Consider the following 16122-nt stretch of genomic DNA (forward strand, 5'->3'; position numbering starts at 1 on the left):
CTCTGCTTGTCAGCCATCCTCTGGGGAGGCTGGGCCCGTTTTGGCCGTGGTTTGCTTGGAGCAGCCCTTGGGGATGGCGTGGGGCCGGAACGCTCTCCGGGCTCTCCCTGCAGCCGGGCTGACAGCAAACGGCTCCATAGGGCAGGGCCGTGGTTGCGGCAGCGCTCTCCCGCACGGCCGGGAGTGCGGCAGGAACTGGGGAGAGCAGGGCCCGGGCACAAACCGGGGTAGGAACAGGGGAGAGCAGGGCCCGGGCACAGACCGGGGCAGGAACAGGAGCAGGCGGGAGCAGGGCCCGGGCACACACCGGGGTAGGAGCAGGGGAGACCAAGGCCCGGGCACACACCGGGGCAGGAGTAGGAGCAGGCGGGAGCAGGGCCCGGGCACACACCGGGACCGAGCAGGAGCAGGCGGGAGCAGGGCCCGGGCACACACCGGGACCGAGCAGGAGCAGGCGGGAGCAGGGCCCGGGCACACACCGGGACCGAGCAGGAGCAGGCGGGAGCAGGGCCCGGGCACACACCGGGACCGAGCAGGAGCAGGCGGGAGCAGGGCCCGGGCACACACCGGGGCAGGAGCAGCAGCAGGCGGGAGCAGGGCCCGGGCACACACCGGGACCGAGCAGGAGCAGGCGGGATCAGGGCCCGGGCACACACCGGGACCGAGCAGGAGCAGGCGGGAGCAGGGCCCCGGCACACACCGGGGCAGGAACAGGAGCAGGGCCCCGGCACACACCGGGACCGAGCAGGAGCAGGCGGGAGCAGGGCCCCGGCACACACCGGGGCCGGCCCGCCGCCTGCGCTCCGCTCGCAGGTGAGGCTGCGGTCCCCGCTGGCCGCTGCTTGGACCGCGGCACCGCAGCGCTCGGGGCAGGGAGCAAAAAGCAGGTTTTATACACAATGTGCCAGTCCCAGACCCCGCAGAAACACCCAGCATCGGAGGAGAGATGGGGGAGACTCAGAAGGTTCCTTGAGGAGTAGATTACAAAAGGAATATAGAGAGGCCAATACATTTTATAATTGAATAAATTCAGTTTATTTTAATCAAATATTATAGAAGAAGGTTAAATATATTCCAATGATATTTTCTTCCAGATTATTAATTTAATTTATTCAACATAAGATAAAAACAAGAATTAAAATAGTACAAGTGCACTTGTCTTGATTAATAAAGCATTGTTAAATGTTTTACTTATTAATATTTATTATTAGGAAGTTTATGTCGTTTCCCACAATCACCGTCTTTTAAGATTGCAAATATATATATATATATATGTATATCATTAGAAATTTATTGCTAGAAACTCTGTATCAAATTCGAAAAAATAAGTAGAGGAAATGTTAAATCTAGAGATTGTTCTGGATACACTAATAAACAAAATAAAAGCACAAACAAGTGAAGCACCCGAAGCAGGGAAATGTCAAACGGATGGACATGGGGTCACTCGTCCCACGACAAGATCACGTAGTGGTGTGGATGAGCCGAGATGTCGAGCTTTAGCCCTGCTTATTTTTGATTGACTTTCACAAAGACATTTGGGGCAAAAATTAATTCGTCTGGCCTTCAGCTCTGTCTTCTTCCAGATCATGTGCTTCCTTTTTGGCCTCCCCTTCCTTTCCCTCCTGTCTGGAAGCGGGGAATTTGTCCTTGTTGTTCTCTTTTTTCCATTTCATCCTCCTGTTCTGAAACCAGATCTTTACCTGCCTCTCGGTGAGTCCTAGTGCGTGGGACACCTCGATCCTTCTCTTCCTGGTCAGATAGGGGTTAAATAGGAACTCCTTTTCCAGCTCTAGAGTCTGGAATCGACTGTATGTTTGTCTTCCTCTCCTCCTACCCGGCGCTGCTGTTTAAAACAAAAACACAGGGGTTTGGAGGTTGTTGTGGCCGTTCAAAACAAGGCGCAGGCAGGCAGCGAGGACTCCGGTGGCCCCGGAATCCCTCGAGAAAAGCCCCACAGAACCGCAGGGAGAGAAAGCGGAGGGCACAGAGGAGTCTAGAGCTTTGCACTTGAGTGAGAGGAACACAGCGACAGTAAATGCACGAAGCGCCTCAGCTGTCCTTCTGCATAGGATGCTGCGGGGTCACTTTATCATCTTACACACCACCCCCTTCCCGACCCCGCACCCTTCCCGCTCAGGCAGCGGCCACGGGAGACAGGCGAGCGCGTCAGCTGCGCCTCAGCGTCCGACAGGCGTCTCAAAGGCTACTCTTGGGTCGGTAGCTGCCTGCTGCAGAGGTTTCTGCTTGCTCACTGCATCTCTTTATTATCGCAAGCCACCGCGGTGATAGGAATCGCGGTGAGAGAGGTAGGGAGTGAGGGAGACAGAGGCAGGGAGCGAGAGTCAGCGAGAAAGAAGCAGGAGGAGGAAAAGAAAGTTTCAAACTCAGACGTGAGATGGAAGCAAATTTTTGACTGCGTCCAACCTTGTGGTCTCATCCAGGGAAACATTTGAGCAGGAGACGAGCTCTGATTTAAGTGGTCTGGTTCCTCGCCAATATTAGCACTGGACGATTTACAGTCAGGATATTGTACCAGCTCGGCCTCTTGCTGTGTCGTAAAAATCTGCTGTCTCTGTAAGTTATCGTATCCGTAAAATTTAGCGGGCTCCCCGTGACAGGTAACCCCGCTGCAGGGGGCAGGAGGCGGAGGCGCGGCGGGGGGAGGAGGAGGCGGCTGGTAGGCGGCCGTGGGGCTCCCCCCGGCCGGGTGGTAAAAGTCCGGGGCCGCGCCGCCGCCGCCCCCCGCCCCGCCGGGCGCGGGGTGCGGGAAGCCCGCGGCGGCCGCGCCGTTCCCGTAGAGCAGAGCGGCGGCGGCGGCGGCGGCGGCGGCGGCGTGTCGGCCGCTCACCTCGGGTGCGAAGTGACAGTCGTAGTACGGGGAATTGATGGCTTCCCCCGCCGCCGCCGCCGCCGCGGCCGCCGCCACCTTGTACTTGGAGTAGAGCGGGTTGACAAAGTAGGAGCTCATCGGGGAGGGGGCAGCGGCGGGCGGGGGCACGGGGCGCTGCTCACGCCGCCGCCGCCGCCGCCGCCGCCGCCGGTGCCTCTACGCCGCGCTCATGCCGCCGCCGCCGCCGCTGGCCCGTGCGTTCCCCGCTCCTGCTCTCCGTGTATGTGGTGACCAGGACTGGATTATAATCGCTCCCAAAATGACCTGCCTCACTGCTTTTACTATTTCCTATTAGGCACACAGCAGCCCGCGCACGCACACACACACACACACGCTCATGAGCTCAGGGGGGACTTTTGGCTTCAGTTTACATGTGCCGCTCCTCGGGCAAGAAAAAAACTCGGCCCAGCCCTGCCCGGATCCACCCCGGCCGCGGCACCCCCGCTCCCCCCTCCGGTGTGCGCTCGCTAGGAGCCGCTGAAACCCCCGCCGCGCAGGGGCGAGGCGGCCGCGCAGATCCCGCGCGATAACCGCGGGCGCGCTGCCCGGGGCGACGCCGCCCGGCTCACCGGGGCTGTACTGCCCCCAGCGCGGCCTGCACCGCCGACCGGCGAGGGCAGAGCCCCTCAGAGAGAGCCGATGCCCACCGCAGGGGCTCCGGGGTGCAGGCGAAGGCAGTGGGGTGCCCCTAGGGCGGCACCGTGCAGCGGCAGGGCCCCCTTGCCAACGGGCCCTCCGGGTCATTTCCTTCCAGGCGAGCAGATCGCTGGGAAATGAGATGCACATTTACCCTTGACGCCTTGCACGCATGGCTGAGGCTCCAGGTTAATTGATACTTAATGGAAATCATGCCTATGAATATACTTTCCATCATTTCACCCTTGGTGGACGTCATTACCGAGGCAAAGAGAGGGAGGGGGGCGAAAAAATAAAAATCTGTGGGTGAACGGTTAGCACCGCTCGGGGACTCGGTCCGAAATAAACGAGCCCTGTTCTCCGGGAGGAAGGAAGGAAGAAAAGCGCTGCCCAGCAGGCTCGGCGCTGCCCCCGCCCGGGCCGGCCACCCCCGCCGGCCCCCGTGCCCCAAGAAGCGTCGTCTCCAGTCCTCTGTTTTCCGCTTCGTCCTGCAGTGGGAATCAGATTTTTGGAGAGAAACCCTCAGGAGTTCGAGTCCGCCCTATTTTGGAGAGAGACGAAAAATGTAGGTGAAATATAATACAGGCCCAGCCAGAGCCACGTGTGACCGTCTGATGCGAATTGAGAAAAAAATCCTTGTGGTTACATAAAAGGCATCTCAGGCTCCTTCCCCTCACACCCCGTTCTTCCACCACCCCCCCGCCTCCAGGCCGATTAACTCGCTTTGTCTCGCTGACCAGCCCGGCTGCCCCGCATGTGAGCACCCCGACGGGCCCTGTGCCCACAAGGACAGCCTTGCCCGGGCAGGGGCCCCTAAAGGCGGCCCGGGGCCCAGCCTTTAGGAGCTCGGGGAGGCTTAGGGACCCCCGTGCAGCCCAAGGAAAGGCGGGAAAGGCGGGAAAGGCCCGGGCACACGCACACGCACACGAACACGAACAGACAGCAGCTAAAGCCCTTCGCCAGAGAGCACAGGAAGGCAGGAGGCCGGGCCTGGCAGGGGCTGAGCGGCAGCATAGAGACACTGCCTTATCCTGCGGAGGGGCACAGAGGGGCAGTGGCTGCTTCCCGCATCCGCGCCAGACACCCTCGCCCCTCCTCCCGTGCGTCGGTTCCGCGGGCAGCCCGTCCGTGCCCGCGGGGCTGCGGTGCCGAGGCCGAGCCGCGGTGCCCGGGCCGCGGGCGCGCAGAGCGGGCGAGGCGGCCGCGCAAGGGTGGAGCGCGGGCGCCCTCTGGCGGTGCGCTGCGGCAGCGGCAGGCGGCGCCCCCGCTCCGCGCTGCCCGCGCTGCCCGCGCTGCCCGCGGCCCCGCCGCTCGCCAGGAACGCGAACTGCGGAGCACCGCGGGGCCAGTGCGACCGACTCTTCCTTTGCTTCCTGGTTTGGGCTTGGGTTCCTTCTTTTTTCTTCCTTTTTCTTCCTTTTCTCTGTTTTTTTTTTCCCTCCCTCCCCCCCCCCACCCCCCACCCCCAAGTTTACAGTGCCATTTTCTCTTAGCACGTTTCGGTGACCCTCTTTTATTTTTTTGCCAGAGCTATAATTAACTGCATACAAAGAATGCGCCTCGTTTACACATGGCAGCCAGGAAAGACGCCTGAGCTTTGAAGACGACTGCTATCGCGTTTTCGATCATGTTTCCCCACATATTACAGCATGAAATCTCCATGTGTGGTAGTTTCAGAGTTATACGTTTTTGTATTGAAGATGTTATTTTGTTTGCCCGCGCTTTTATGTATTTATGGATTGATTTATGTAAACAAAAGTAAAGATGAATCTTTGTTCACCCCCTCCTTCATCACACATGCCTGTGAATTATTCGGTATAATGCGTGTGCACGAGACTGTGCATATGTGAAAACATATATTAACACAACCAACGGGTAGGAATTAAATTTTTCTGTTTGACACTAAAAGTAATTTCCATAGATGAACGACGTTTCATCGATCGAGATGTTTGGTTTTCTTTCTGCTATTTTGAAATAAATGCACCCAGGTAAACAAAAGAAAAAAATATATACGAGGTTAAATGTGTCAATCTGCTTGATATAAAATATTAAAAGATGGTGTGGGCTTGGTGAAAATTTCTTAACAGAGCCTCTGCTGGGATCAACACAATGCAGTTTATGTACAAGGATATTGTTTATGCGTTGTTACAGATCACACACACCCCACCCCCCACCCCCCCCGCCATGGGTATTTGCGAAAATATTGAGGCTGGCATCATAGGATTCATTGCAACAGAATATCCAATAAAATACATTTCAACAAATAAGTGGACTTCGTAAAATCTCTGTTTCGTGACCTTCAGGTCCTTTTTGAGTCTGTTGCCTTGGCCCAATGCTGACATACTGAAATTTATAGTCCAAGGTTTTAAGACCTAGTTTGTCTGCATTTTTTGCCTTTTTTCCCCCCTAACAAACACAAACATCAAAATAAGGTGCTTTCAAAGAAAAGTGCCATAGCATATCGTAAACTCATTAGGTCCAGACGTCTAGCCATCTCAATGGTTTTATTATACCACGGTTCTTCCTGTTTTAAAAGAATTATAGGTATCTTCTCGACAATGGATGGGAAGCAATGCAACACCTTTTCCTGGCGGTGCATGCTTTTGCTTGCTCTTTTTTTTTTTTTTTTTTTATTTTATTCACAGAGGTAAAAAACATTAAACACCAGGTCTCTCAGCTCTCCCCTTAATCTTGAATTAACCGAACTGCTCGTAAATATTTACGGGTCCTTCATTTTAATGGTTGCTCTTTAAACAAAGCATTTTTTACAATGAACTTCATCTCAATTATCTTGATAAAGTCATGTGTGTTTATAAATGCAGAAGGCATGAGGCGCGTCGCTAAATGAGCTCTCGCCAACAAAGCCGAGCGTTTGGCAGCAGCCGTGTCCCCTCCAGAGCTTCCAGCCTCCCACTTAAAGCAGAGGTTAGAAGCGACCCAGTAGGAAAAAACCCCAGGAATAAAACCCATGTTTAACCGAATAGGCATCATTGTGTTTCCTTGGCTCCTGCGGACTGGTGCGGAAGCATTTCCTGACCGAGCCCGAGGGATCGCCGCTGTTTGTAGGAGCGCTGGTACCTGAGGCCCGCGCACGGCGCGGCGGGCGCGCCCAGCCGGCCCCTCGGCCTGACCTGCGGCAGCAGCTGCGGCTCAGGGGGCCGGGGAAGGTGCCGGAGGTGCTGCTGGCCGGCAGCTCGGCCCAGCCTTTCCCGTCACCCCGGCCTTTGCCGCCGGCCCGGCCCGCGGGGGCTGCGCGGGGCTGCGCGGCAGGGCGGGCGGCGCGGGGCGCATCGCGAGGGGCGCACAGATTTCTGCTCTCAGCGCAGCGCTGTCGTTCGGTCACGGCAGACTTTATTGTGTAATAAGTGACAACAATTACAACAGGTCCGTGGCTGGAGACACGGAGCGGTTAATGAATACAACAGCACCGCGGGCAGGGACGGCAGCTGCCGGGGCACCGGCAGGGCTAGGCCTATGGCGAGCGGCTCCGAGGGTGAGACAGCTCCTAACAGTGCACTAAAGGGGGGGGAAGCAGCTCGTGGCCTCTCTGTGGCATCTATTGCGAAGGATTCAGACCTAGAAAGCAGAAGTTTGGGGAAAGATTTCCTCTTAGTAGGTCGTGGACAGCACAGCAACCCCCATTGATTTAAGCGGCTGTAATTTAATATGCATTTTATTACCGTAATTATAATTAATTTCCTTACCTTTATTTTGGCAAAATAACTATCTAGTCTACATCACTTTTAAGAAACATGTCAAACATTTAACATCAGATAGAGTTCCCAAAGCTAACGTGCACTCACAATATTGTCATCTAAATGGTCTGGGAAGGAGGAGGGGAGTATCAAGAGACTGAAAAACACGTTGTCGAGCAAGACAAAATTTCCGGAAATACCTGACACAGACCACGTTTCACTTCTACCAAGGAAAAAAAAAAAAAAAAAAAAAAAAAAAAAAGGAAAAAGAGAAAAGGAAAAAAAAAAAAAGCGCGATTGATTTAAAATCCCTGGGGTGGAGTGGCGCAGGAGGAGGAGGAACTTATGGGGGGGCTAAGGGTGCAGAGAAAGAATAAAACCAAACTAACAAAAAAAAAAAAAAAGGACAAATCAAACCACAACCAAACCCCCCAAAACCCCCACACAACCAAACAAAAACAAGCAGCCACAACCCAAAACCAAAAAAAGAAGAAAACCTCAACAATCAAAACCCCACACTCCCCCGATAAAAATCCAAACTCAAAACTAAATCAATAGTCTCCAACTACGTTTCCACCCCAGCGTTAGTCTCCTTTATTGCCTTTCTCCTTGTTCATCTTTTTCATTTTCATTCTTCTGTTCTGAAACCAGATTTTGACCTGTCTCTCTGTGAGGTTTAAAATCCTAGCTACTTCGTAACGGCGGTCTCGGGTGAGGTACATGTTAAACAGAAATTCCTTTTCCAGTTCCAGAGTTTGATACTTTGTGTAGGGACAACGCTTTTTCCTCGTTGAACGAGCGTGGATCCAGTTTGCTGCAGGGTTATCTGGAAGAAGGGAGGTATATAGGGAACGGGGAGGGGGGGGGGAGAGAAAGGTCGTTAAATTAATTTAACGAAGGATGGACTGTTTTCACAACTTTGGAGGAATTATCATAAAAGCCTTAATGCCCCAGTCTGTTTACTGTACAAATGATGTCTTGATGGTAGGTGGTTATGTGGAGTCTTTTATGGGTGCTTGTTGCTGCTTGCGCTGGGGTAGGCGTCTAGACGTTTTTATAGGTTAGTAAAACTATCAGTTTTGCACATTCGAGCCTTACAGGTTTCGGCAATAAATCAAAGGGGCAATTTCTTTCTTTCTTTCTCTCTCTCTCGCTTTCTTTCTTCCTTCCTTCCTTCCTTCCTTGCTTGCTTCCTTTCTTACTTTCCTTCCTTCCTTCTCTCCTCCTCTCCTTTTTTCTTTCTTTCTTTTTCTCCCTCTCTCTCTCTCTGCCGCTATTACTCTCTATTTCCCCAACTCCCCATTTTGTTTTGATTGTCTTTTTCTTTTATTTTCTTTTTCTTGTCTTTCTTTCTTCCTTTTTTTGGGTTTTTTTGAGGTTTTTGGGTTTTTTTTTACTTACTCGGGTCAAGTTGCTGCTGCTTCTCCTCTTTCAGATCGCTGCTCGGGCTGGGGTTGTGGCTGCAGGCGGCGGGGTCCTTGGAGCTGCCGGCAGGCGCTTTCTCCCGGGACTCCTGGAGGAAGGAGCTGCACGTGTACTCGGGCACACCGATCCCCTGGGACTCCCGAGACGAGGAGCATTCAGTCCTTTTGGAGGAGGAGGAAGAGGAGGAGGAAGACGAGGAGGTGGCTGCTCCCGTCTCCGGCTTTATCCCATAGTGGCGCCCGTTGGAGGAGCCGGAGCTGGACGCGGAGCCGCCGCTGCTGCTGCCTCCGCTGCCGCTGCCGCCGCCGCCGCCGCCGCCGCCGCCGCCCGGGAAGCCCGGGAAGGGCTCGATCCAGGAGCGCACGTAGCGGCCAGCGTCGGCTGCCCCTAAGTGGGGCTGGTGCATGTAGGGGTGGTAGATCCCGGTCATTGCCGCAGACGGCTGATGGTGAACAGTGGACCAGGAGGTGGAAAACACGGTGGATTTTGGTGCAAAGCTACAAGAGGAAAAATCTGAACTCTCTGCAACACCTGATGGCCTGGAGGTCGCACTGTGACCTCCCTGGACGAATCTACTCCCATAAACTTCTTCGCTTTCATGGCCTATGAGAGAATCGACATAATAGTTACTTATGGTGCCACTAGACGACATTTTAGGCTCCCCTCTTAGTCATATAAAAGGTTACACTGTTAACTGTATATGATACCCTCCCGGAGAACAATCGTAGTATTTTGCAGACTGCAACCCTCAACCATTGGTTGTGGAGCCCACGTGATCATATTTACCAATACTGCGAGTAAATCAATCCGCTAAACTGGGGCTGCTGTGATTAAAAAAAAAAATCATCATCAACAGCGGCCCCGCACAGCGCTCCGCACCGCCCGCGCCCCCGCACCGCGCGGGGCCACCCGCCCTGCCCTGCCCTGCCCTGCCCTGCCCTGCCCGGCCCTGCCCTGCCCTGCCCGCCCGGCGTGCCCCCTGCCCGCCCGCGCTGCCCTCCTGCCTGCCCGTCCTGCCCGGCCCTCCCCGCTCTCCTGCCTGCCTGCCTGCCCGACTTGCCCGCCTGTCTGTCCGCCTGTCTGTCCTGCCGGCCCGGGCGCGGCGGGCGTGGCCGCGCTGGCTGCCCACGGCCGCGGCGGGTGCGGACTATTTCTTCACCTTCGTTGAGCGATTTCTGCCATTCATTTCTTAATCAATGAGAGGCAGGGTGTTTAAATAAATCCAACAGCCTTGGCTTGCTAATCACACTCCAAGCTGCTGAGGGAACCCGCTGGGAAAGGGGGATTCTTGCCTGTAAAAACAAACCATCGCAAGCTGGGACTGTAACGACTTCTCATAAAACAGGAAAATGTTACAGTAAAAGCACATTGCGGTACTTCCATATTTCAGAGCATGTGCGGGTATTATTATCCGCTCCCCCCACCCCCGGACAGAAAGTTTCCCTGGAAAGGATACACTTTTAAAAAGAGATGCCCATTGTGTTGTTTTAAAACAGGTGGAAGACCTCTGTAATGATTTTATGCCTTTCAATAAAAATTTTATGAGGTGTATTTGATTATAGATTAATGTGTCCCTAATAAAATGGACGGATGGAAACAGCAAAGCCTCTGTCTCCGAGCACGACTGACGTGTGGCTGAACACATGCTCCTCTATCTGCGGAACTTTGGGGCTACACAGCCTTAACACAGCCCCCCTTTAAGGTGTCCAGTGCTGCCCGGGAGGGACGCGCGCAAAGACAGCGCGCAGGAGGCGGCCCGGCCCCGCAGCTGCCAGCGCGGCCGCGGGCAGGGCCGCACGGGCGGGCGGGCTCCGGGCCGCGGAGGCGCGGGGCTGTCGCTGACCCCAGCTCGCCGGCAGAGCTGTCTCCTCCGCCCCTAGTTCAGGGGGAGCCACGTTCAATGCCTACGTGAGGGTTTTTTTGCCCCCTTCGCTTTCTTTTGCATGCCTTCCCTCCCCACCCTTCCCTCCCGGCCTAGTTTTTCTTCCCCGAGCGAAAGGACGCCCCGTTAGTACTGAAAAGTGGATTACCCATGGTCTTCTGCCCACGCCTGCTTCCCCGGGCGAGGGACGGTGGCTGTGTCGGGATCTGGAGGAAACGCAGAGAGTTAGTGGCGAGCCCGTAGCACAGCCCGCCGGGGGCACGGACAGCAGCGCTGGGAAAACACTTCCTACTCGCGGGCCGTTATGAGGAAGGGACTGAAATTCCTGTTTATTTAATGATTTATTGCTCTCCTAGGTTGTTTTCTTCCTTTTTCCCCTTTTTTTTTCTTTTTAATTTTTTTCCTTTTCCTTTACTCTTTTTTTTTTTTTTTGGTGTCATTTCATTTGGCTTTAGCATTTTCTTCTGCCATTTTATAATTTCTATTGCATTGTTTTCTAGAAGCAGGGTTTGTGATATGGCAAAGAATTGCCTCTCGCTTCAAACAGATATAAATTGGTAAAGCAGGCAGATTAGAGTGAGCCTCATTTTTACATACGTTTAACTCTTGGTATGGAGCCAGCTATTTACTTCTCACTGCCGAAACTTCTTTGGTGGTGTAGCGAGTACCTTTAAAGGAAAAGAAAAGGCCGTGCGAATGTATGCAATATTTAAGGGGTTGTTTTGTTGGTTTGGGGTTATTGGGGAAGATTTTTTAAAAGCATCGTTTTGATGTTTGTTTTCGAAAAGGGAAGAAGCACGAAGTACCTAGGTGCTTGCGGCTCTCGCAGCTCCAAAATGATGATGCCTTGGTTGGAGGAATATATAGCCTCTTCCCTCTGAGTAAATGTGCACATGAGGAAGTGCTGGATTAAATTAAATATCAGCGACGAAAGAGCAAACAGAATGCCACCAACAGCATTATGAGCAGTATCTGTCACCAAGTCGCACAATATTGGCACTATCTTGAGTTTAATTTCTTGATTTAGAAAGAGCTTAGGGGAGAAATGGGCGTTGATTGTGAGCGAGCTGGTTTCCCAGCGCCAGCAGTAGCCGCTACTTTTGCAGTACCCGTTTGAAGGTGAAAGCATGCCCAAGTATTTGCACTTCAATTTGAAGTCATGTTCATTTGCAAGCTATTTGCAGTTCTACTGAGTATATGTGCTCGCACGGGCGTTCGCCCGCTCTCAGCACACGTACCCTTCCTCAGCTTCCAGCGCAGAGCCCTGCTAATACTATTTTTCAGCTATGTACAGAAAGGGTTAAGAGTCGTGAACGTCATTAGCTGGATGTGTGCTACTAAAATGGAATTGCGCGAAATAAAACGATCTCTGAGCAAACAGAAACGGTGACAAAAGTGGGTCTGAAGAGACTGGTGTACTTTTGTAAGCACGCCTGGAAGGGTTTCTGCTCAAAAAAAGCCAACCTCGCCAGATGCTGGAAAGGTTTTGAGGGAATATTTTTTCCATCCACGGTCTTCTGAAAGCTGTTGAGCCGACCGAAAACCGAGCTCCTTAACATTTACTTATGCCCAGCTTTGCAATCATTATGGAGGTTTTTTTGTTGGTTTTTCCTTCTTTTATTTTTAGTGAGCAAAGACACGAAATCAAAGTCTGCACATTGTAAGCACGCAGGGAGTGATATTTTTTAAATCAACATATGAACATCAAATAAAATGACACACATATTCCTGACAGCTTGTAGTAGAAAGATATTTTTATCACTTACCATTTACGAGTTGTACGAGTCGATTGGATGAGGATGTCCACTTAAGTCATAATATTTTACAACTTTTTTTATCCGTCCTCTTTTTTTTCTTTTTTTTTTTCTTTTTTTTTTTTTCTTTTTTTTTTTTTTTGTTTGTGTTTTTTGGTTTTTGGGTTTTTTTGGTTTGTTTTGTTTTTGTTGTTGGTTTTTTTTTTTTTTGCATTCAGTTTGTCAGACTGCGAACATCACACAACATTTTATCAAGTAATCAGTTGTTTACAGACACATTTATAAATTAATCGGGTACACATCATTTTCCGGCCCAGTCTCCACCCCACCCCGTAGAGACAAAAAAAAAAAAAAAAAAAAAAAAGAAAGGAAGGGAGGGAGAAAAAATGGAGGAAAAGAAAGAAAGAATGCCAGGCAGACACACACAAAGACCAGAATATGGTAAAAAAGGTACATCAGTCCAAAAAGCTGCTGATAGAGAGAGATCAGGAGACCAACCTGTATCCGTGCTTCAAACATTTGTAGAAAACCAAAGGAACCGCAGTAGTTTACAGAGTTTATTGCATTATACATGCAAACAGAACATGCACAAGAAGGACAATTTGCTGCTGAACGACTACTATTCCACATATGCACCACAAGGAAATGTCTACAATGGAGAAGAAGGAAATATTCCATTTTACGAAGGACAATCTCTAAGTTCATTTGAGAGGATAGTTACATTATAATGTGCTTCTTTTTCCCCCCGCCCCCACAGTTTCCCCCCACTCTTTTTCTGAAAGTATTGAATGTACTCAAAATGTTATGGCCCGTGTAACAGCCCCACATAAATACCATTTTGTTAGTAAAAACATGAAAAAGTCACATTGCTTGGATGTTCGACAGTTCCAATAAGTTAAGACCAAATGATAATATTCAATAATAGTTACCCTGCATTACGATGAGAACAAAAATAAATTACACGTGCTAGGTTTTATATATACTCATCATAGTAATACATATTCACTTGCAGCGCTAAAAGAAGGACGAAGAGTCACATTCTATCAGAAAACAAAACAAAACAAAACAAAACTGGAAAATGCCGGGTTTTGCCAGAGTCTCTCCTGCCTTTATCAAGTGGTGGTGCTGTGCCCATTCCTCACTGGTGCCCCCCCCCGGGGTTAGGGTTTAAGAGAAGGTCAGATTAGCGGTCAGTTCCCGGATTCGGTTCTCCCTGCTCATCTTCTTGAGCTTCATTCTGCGGTTTTGAAACCAAATCTTGACCTGCCTGTCAGTGAGGTTTACGCTCTTACTGATCTCTAGACGGCGCTCTCGAGTGAGATACATATTGAATAAGAACTCTTTCTCTAATTCCAGTGTTTGGTGTTTAGTATAAGGACACCTCTTCTTTCTGCCACTCTTTGCAGTTAACCAATTGCTTGTTGGAGTATCAGACTTGATTTCCTCTATCAAAATCAAAGAAGAAGAAAAAAAAAATCAAAAATACCTCAGACTGTTAGAGTGTACCCTTGGCCATGACCCCTCCTCTGCAGCGTCTGGCAGATATGGTGGATGTGGGCATTAACCAGCGCCCGGCTGAGGTGTGGGCTCAGGCAGGGAACCTGCTGCCAGGCTGGGCTCGCCTGTCCCCAGCCCGGCACCCTGCCCTGCGGCCACCCCGCTCTCCTGCTCCTGCCAGTAAGGGTCTCTCAAGTTTTCGGCCGGCGTTTAACATTTCAACAATATTTAACCTGCCGTCCGCCCCATGGACACATCTTAACGGGTCTAGCCTCGCCATGGCCGACTCGGGCTCCCACGACAATTGCCACGGAAATATTCCAATTACAAAATAGTCTCGCACTGTATTCTGAAGCAGCATCCCCACACACATCAGCTGAATCACGCAAGCACACCTATAAACAGATATAGACATTTCCCAGGCAAAATGATATACAAGAAATTACGACCCCCTGTCTTGGATTTTTTTTTCATTTTCCTTTTGGGTTTTCTTTTCCCCACCAGAAAGAAATCTCCCCCACATGAAGCTAGACCCGTACTACTAAACATAATTGAGATAAAGAAATTCTCAATGCACACAGAGGGTAAAAATTGACCTAGAGGTTGCAAAGTACATTTTGATAGCAGAAAATTTCTCGGTTTGGGATTCTTCAATACACGCCGTTCGAAAGAAAGGCGTTAGTGCACTTTAAAAGGGAAAATAAAATCAGAGTGCCACCACTTTCAGGTTTCAAAAACATTTCAAAATACTGGTGCACTTTTGGAGACCAAGCCAAGGTTATCTAAAGCACCACATTGAAATATTCCACCCTTGGACCAGGCAGATAGCGGGCTGCTGCTTTCATTGTGCATTTCTTTCCAACTTTACCCAGTCTGGTAGCACCTATTCCTCACCTATTTTAAGAGGATCGTAATTAACTTTAAATGCAATCAAACCGCAGTAAGGCTCAGTGGAAAAAAAAAAAAAAAAGGCGAAATACTACGAGAGAAAAGTTGAGCTGCTCGTATTTTACAACCTCCAGACCCGCTTTTTTTAGAGGTATGGGGCTGCTTTTGGCTGCTGCAGCGCATTACGGAGCACACGGCTATATTCCCCGCATCACAGAGGCTGTCTGCGTGCACGGGAGAGGCAGAACTCTACGGAAAATCTTTGGACCATTTTGTGTAGCATTTTTGCCTGCCAAAATCTTCAGAGAGACAGCACCTGCAGCCCGATACTCCTTAGCATTAAATGTGATGGCTGTGATGCTCGTTAGTATATTCGAGCGTGCTTTATGGTGCTGGCGTGTTGGAGTTACACCACGGCACGGCTTAAACTCGGTAATACAGACCTTTACTCTCCTTCTCCTGGACTTCTGGGCTGGACACGGAGCCTTCGGGCAGACAGCTCCGCTCCTCTTGCAACGTGGACTTGGGCTCGGGACTTTCCACTTGAGAGACTTTAGCGGTGCTGTCTTGGTTGTTCGGGTTTTCATTCATTTTCTTTTCCAGCTGAAGTTGAGCAGATATCTGCGGTTTGGAGCTGCCGCGAGGGTTTAACTGTAACATTACAGTTGAACTCGTTTCAGGGCTATTATTGTACTCTTGGGTTTTCCCAGTGGCGTAGGTCTGGCTCAGTCTAAAATATCCTGGGACAGGAACCTCGGGGTTCTCAATGGGGCATGATTCAGACACCAGCCTCTGGTAGGAAGGGACGTCTGCAGAAATGAGTTTGGATCTCTTATCGGAATACATGCAGCAATTGCTTTCTTCTTTAATATTTGTAGTGAAGGAACAAGTGGGGACCTGCTGTGTAACAGGTTGCTCTATTCGACAAGATCTGTTCGGGTCTGTCCAAGTGTCTACTTGAGGTATATAAGGATGTACATTCATACCCATATTTTGGTGATTAACTTCTCTCTTAGCCAGAGACGGAAGGAGTCCACAGGTTTGCATCCCATACGTCCCAATGTCTGTGCTAGGTGGCATATACATGCTGGCGCTGTTGGAGTAGAAACTGTCACTCCTGCACGCACTGATGAGAGAATCTACTAAAAAAGTATTAGCGGCAGGAGAGCTGTTGGGAAAGGACATTTTGGGGCGGAATTTGAGGAAGAGAGATTGTGTCCTTTGTAGGCTGACATCTCTAGGAAAACATTCCCGTGTAATTGCGGATGCCTCCGCGCGACCACATGACAGGCGGGCCAATGGCAGCGCCCGCCGCCCCGCGCGCCGCCGCCCCGCCGCTGACGCGCCCCGCCGCGCCGCCCCGCCGCGCCCCGCCGCGGTCAACAGCGCCCCCTGCGCCGCCGCGCCGGCACCGCACCGCGCCGCGCCCCCGCGCTGCGGCACCGGCCCGCACCG

At 51.5% G+C, this 16122-nt stretch overlaps 3 protein-coding genes across 5 annotated transcripts; all 3 read right to left on the minus strand.

Annotated features, from left to right (window-relative positions):
* Nucleotides 1-1336: 1336 nt before the first annotated feature.
* HOXD8 (homeobox D8) lies at nt 1337-2968 on the minus strand. Of its 3 annotated transcripts, XM_071434247.1 has the most exons (3): nt 2849-2968; nt 2425-2572; nt 1337-1843 (listed from the first exon to the last, which is right to left on the minus strand). In XM_071434247.1, exons 1-3 carry the CDS (start codon nt 2966-2968, stop codon nt 1548-1550), a joined length of 564 nt encoding a protein of 187 aa, XP_071290348.1. In that variant the 3' UTR covers nt 1337-1547. The 3 variants fall into 3 exon arrangements, with proteins under 3 accessions (XP_071290348.1, XP_071290347.1, XP_071290345.1); XM_071434246.1 differs by having other exon boundaries at nt 1337-1840; nt 2425-2968; XM_071434244.1 differs by having other exon boundaries at nt 2425-2968.
* A 4017-nt stretch (nt 2969-6985) lies between these two features.
* Nucleotides 6986-9298, minus strand: HOXD9 (homeobox D9). Its single transcript, XM_071434248.1, has 2 exons — nt 8623-9298; nt 6986-8047 (listed from the first exon to the last, which is right to left on the minus strand). Exons 1-2 carry the CDS (start codon nt 9296-9298, stop codon nt 7806-7808), a joined length of 918 nt encoding a protein of 305 aa, XP_071290349.1. The 3' UTR covers nt 6986-7805.
* Nucleotides 9299-12439: 3141 nt separating this feature from the next.
* Nucleotides 12440-15852, minus strand: HOXD10 (homeobox D10). Its single transcript, XM_071434249.1, has 2 exons — nt 15111-15852; nt 12440-13727 (listed from the first exon to the last, which is right to left on the minus strand). The coding sequence occupies exons 1-2, from the start codon at nt 15850-15852 to the stop codon at nt 13450-13452; spliced, it is 1020 nt and encodes a 339-aa protein (XP_071290350.1). The 3' UTR covers nt 12440-13449.
* Nucleotides 15853-16122: the final 270 nt, after the last annotated feature.

Source organism: Agelaius tricolor, unplaced genomic scaffold, assembly GCF_023055355.1.
Source record: "Agelaius tricolor isolate 1412-34295 unplaced genomic scaffold, bAgeTri1.0.p SCAF_10, whole genome shotgun sequence".
Taxonomy (NCBI): domain Eukaryota; kingdom Metazoa; phylum Chordata; class Aves; order Passeriformes; family Icteridae; genus Agelaius; species Agelaius tricolor.

What these genes read in the sequence shown, in the direction of transcription:
- HOXD8 (XM_071434244.1), bottom strand. Translation starts at nt 2,968, where the DNA reads ATGAGCTCCTACTTTGTCAACCCGCTCTACTCCAAGTACAAGGTGGCG. An exon ending in TCCCTGGATGAGACCACAAG is followed by an intron (nt 1,844 to 2,424) that starts GTTGGACGCAGT and finishes TGTTTTAAACAG; the next exon opens with CAGCGCCGGGTAGGAGGAGA.
- HOXD9 (XM_071434248.1), bottom strand. Translation starts at nt 9,298, where the DNA reads ATGTCGTCTAGTGGCACCATAAGTAACTATTATGTCGATTCTCTCATA. An exon ending in GCAGCAGCAACTTGACCCGA is followed by an intron (nt 8,048 to 8,622) that starts GTAAGTAAAAAA and finishes CCCTTCTTCCAG; the next exon opens with ATAACCCTGCAGCAAACTGG.
- HOXD10 (XM_071434249.1), bottom strand. Translation starts at nt 15,852, where the DNA reads ATGTCCTTTCCCAACAGCTCTCCTGCCGCTAATACTTTTTTAGTAGAT. An exon ending in CCAGGAGAAGGAGAGTAAAG is followed by an intron (nt 13,728 to 15,110) that starts GTCTGTATTACC and finishes TGATTTTGATAG; the next exon opens with AGGAAATCAAGTCTGATACT.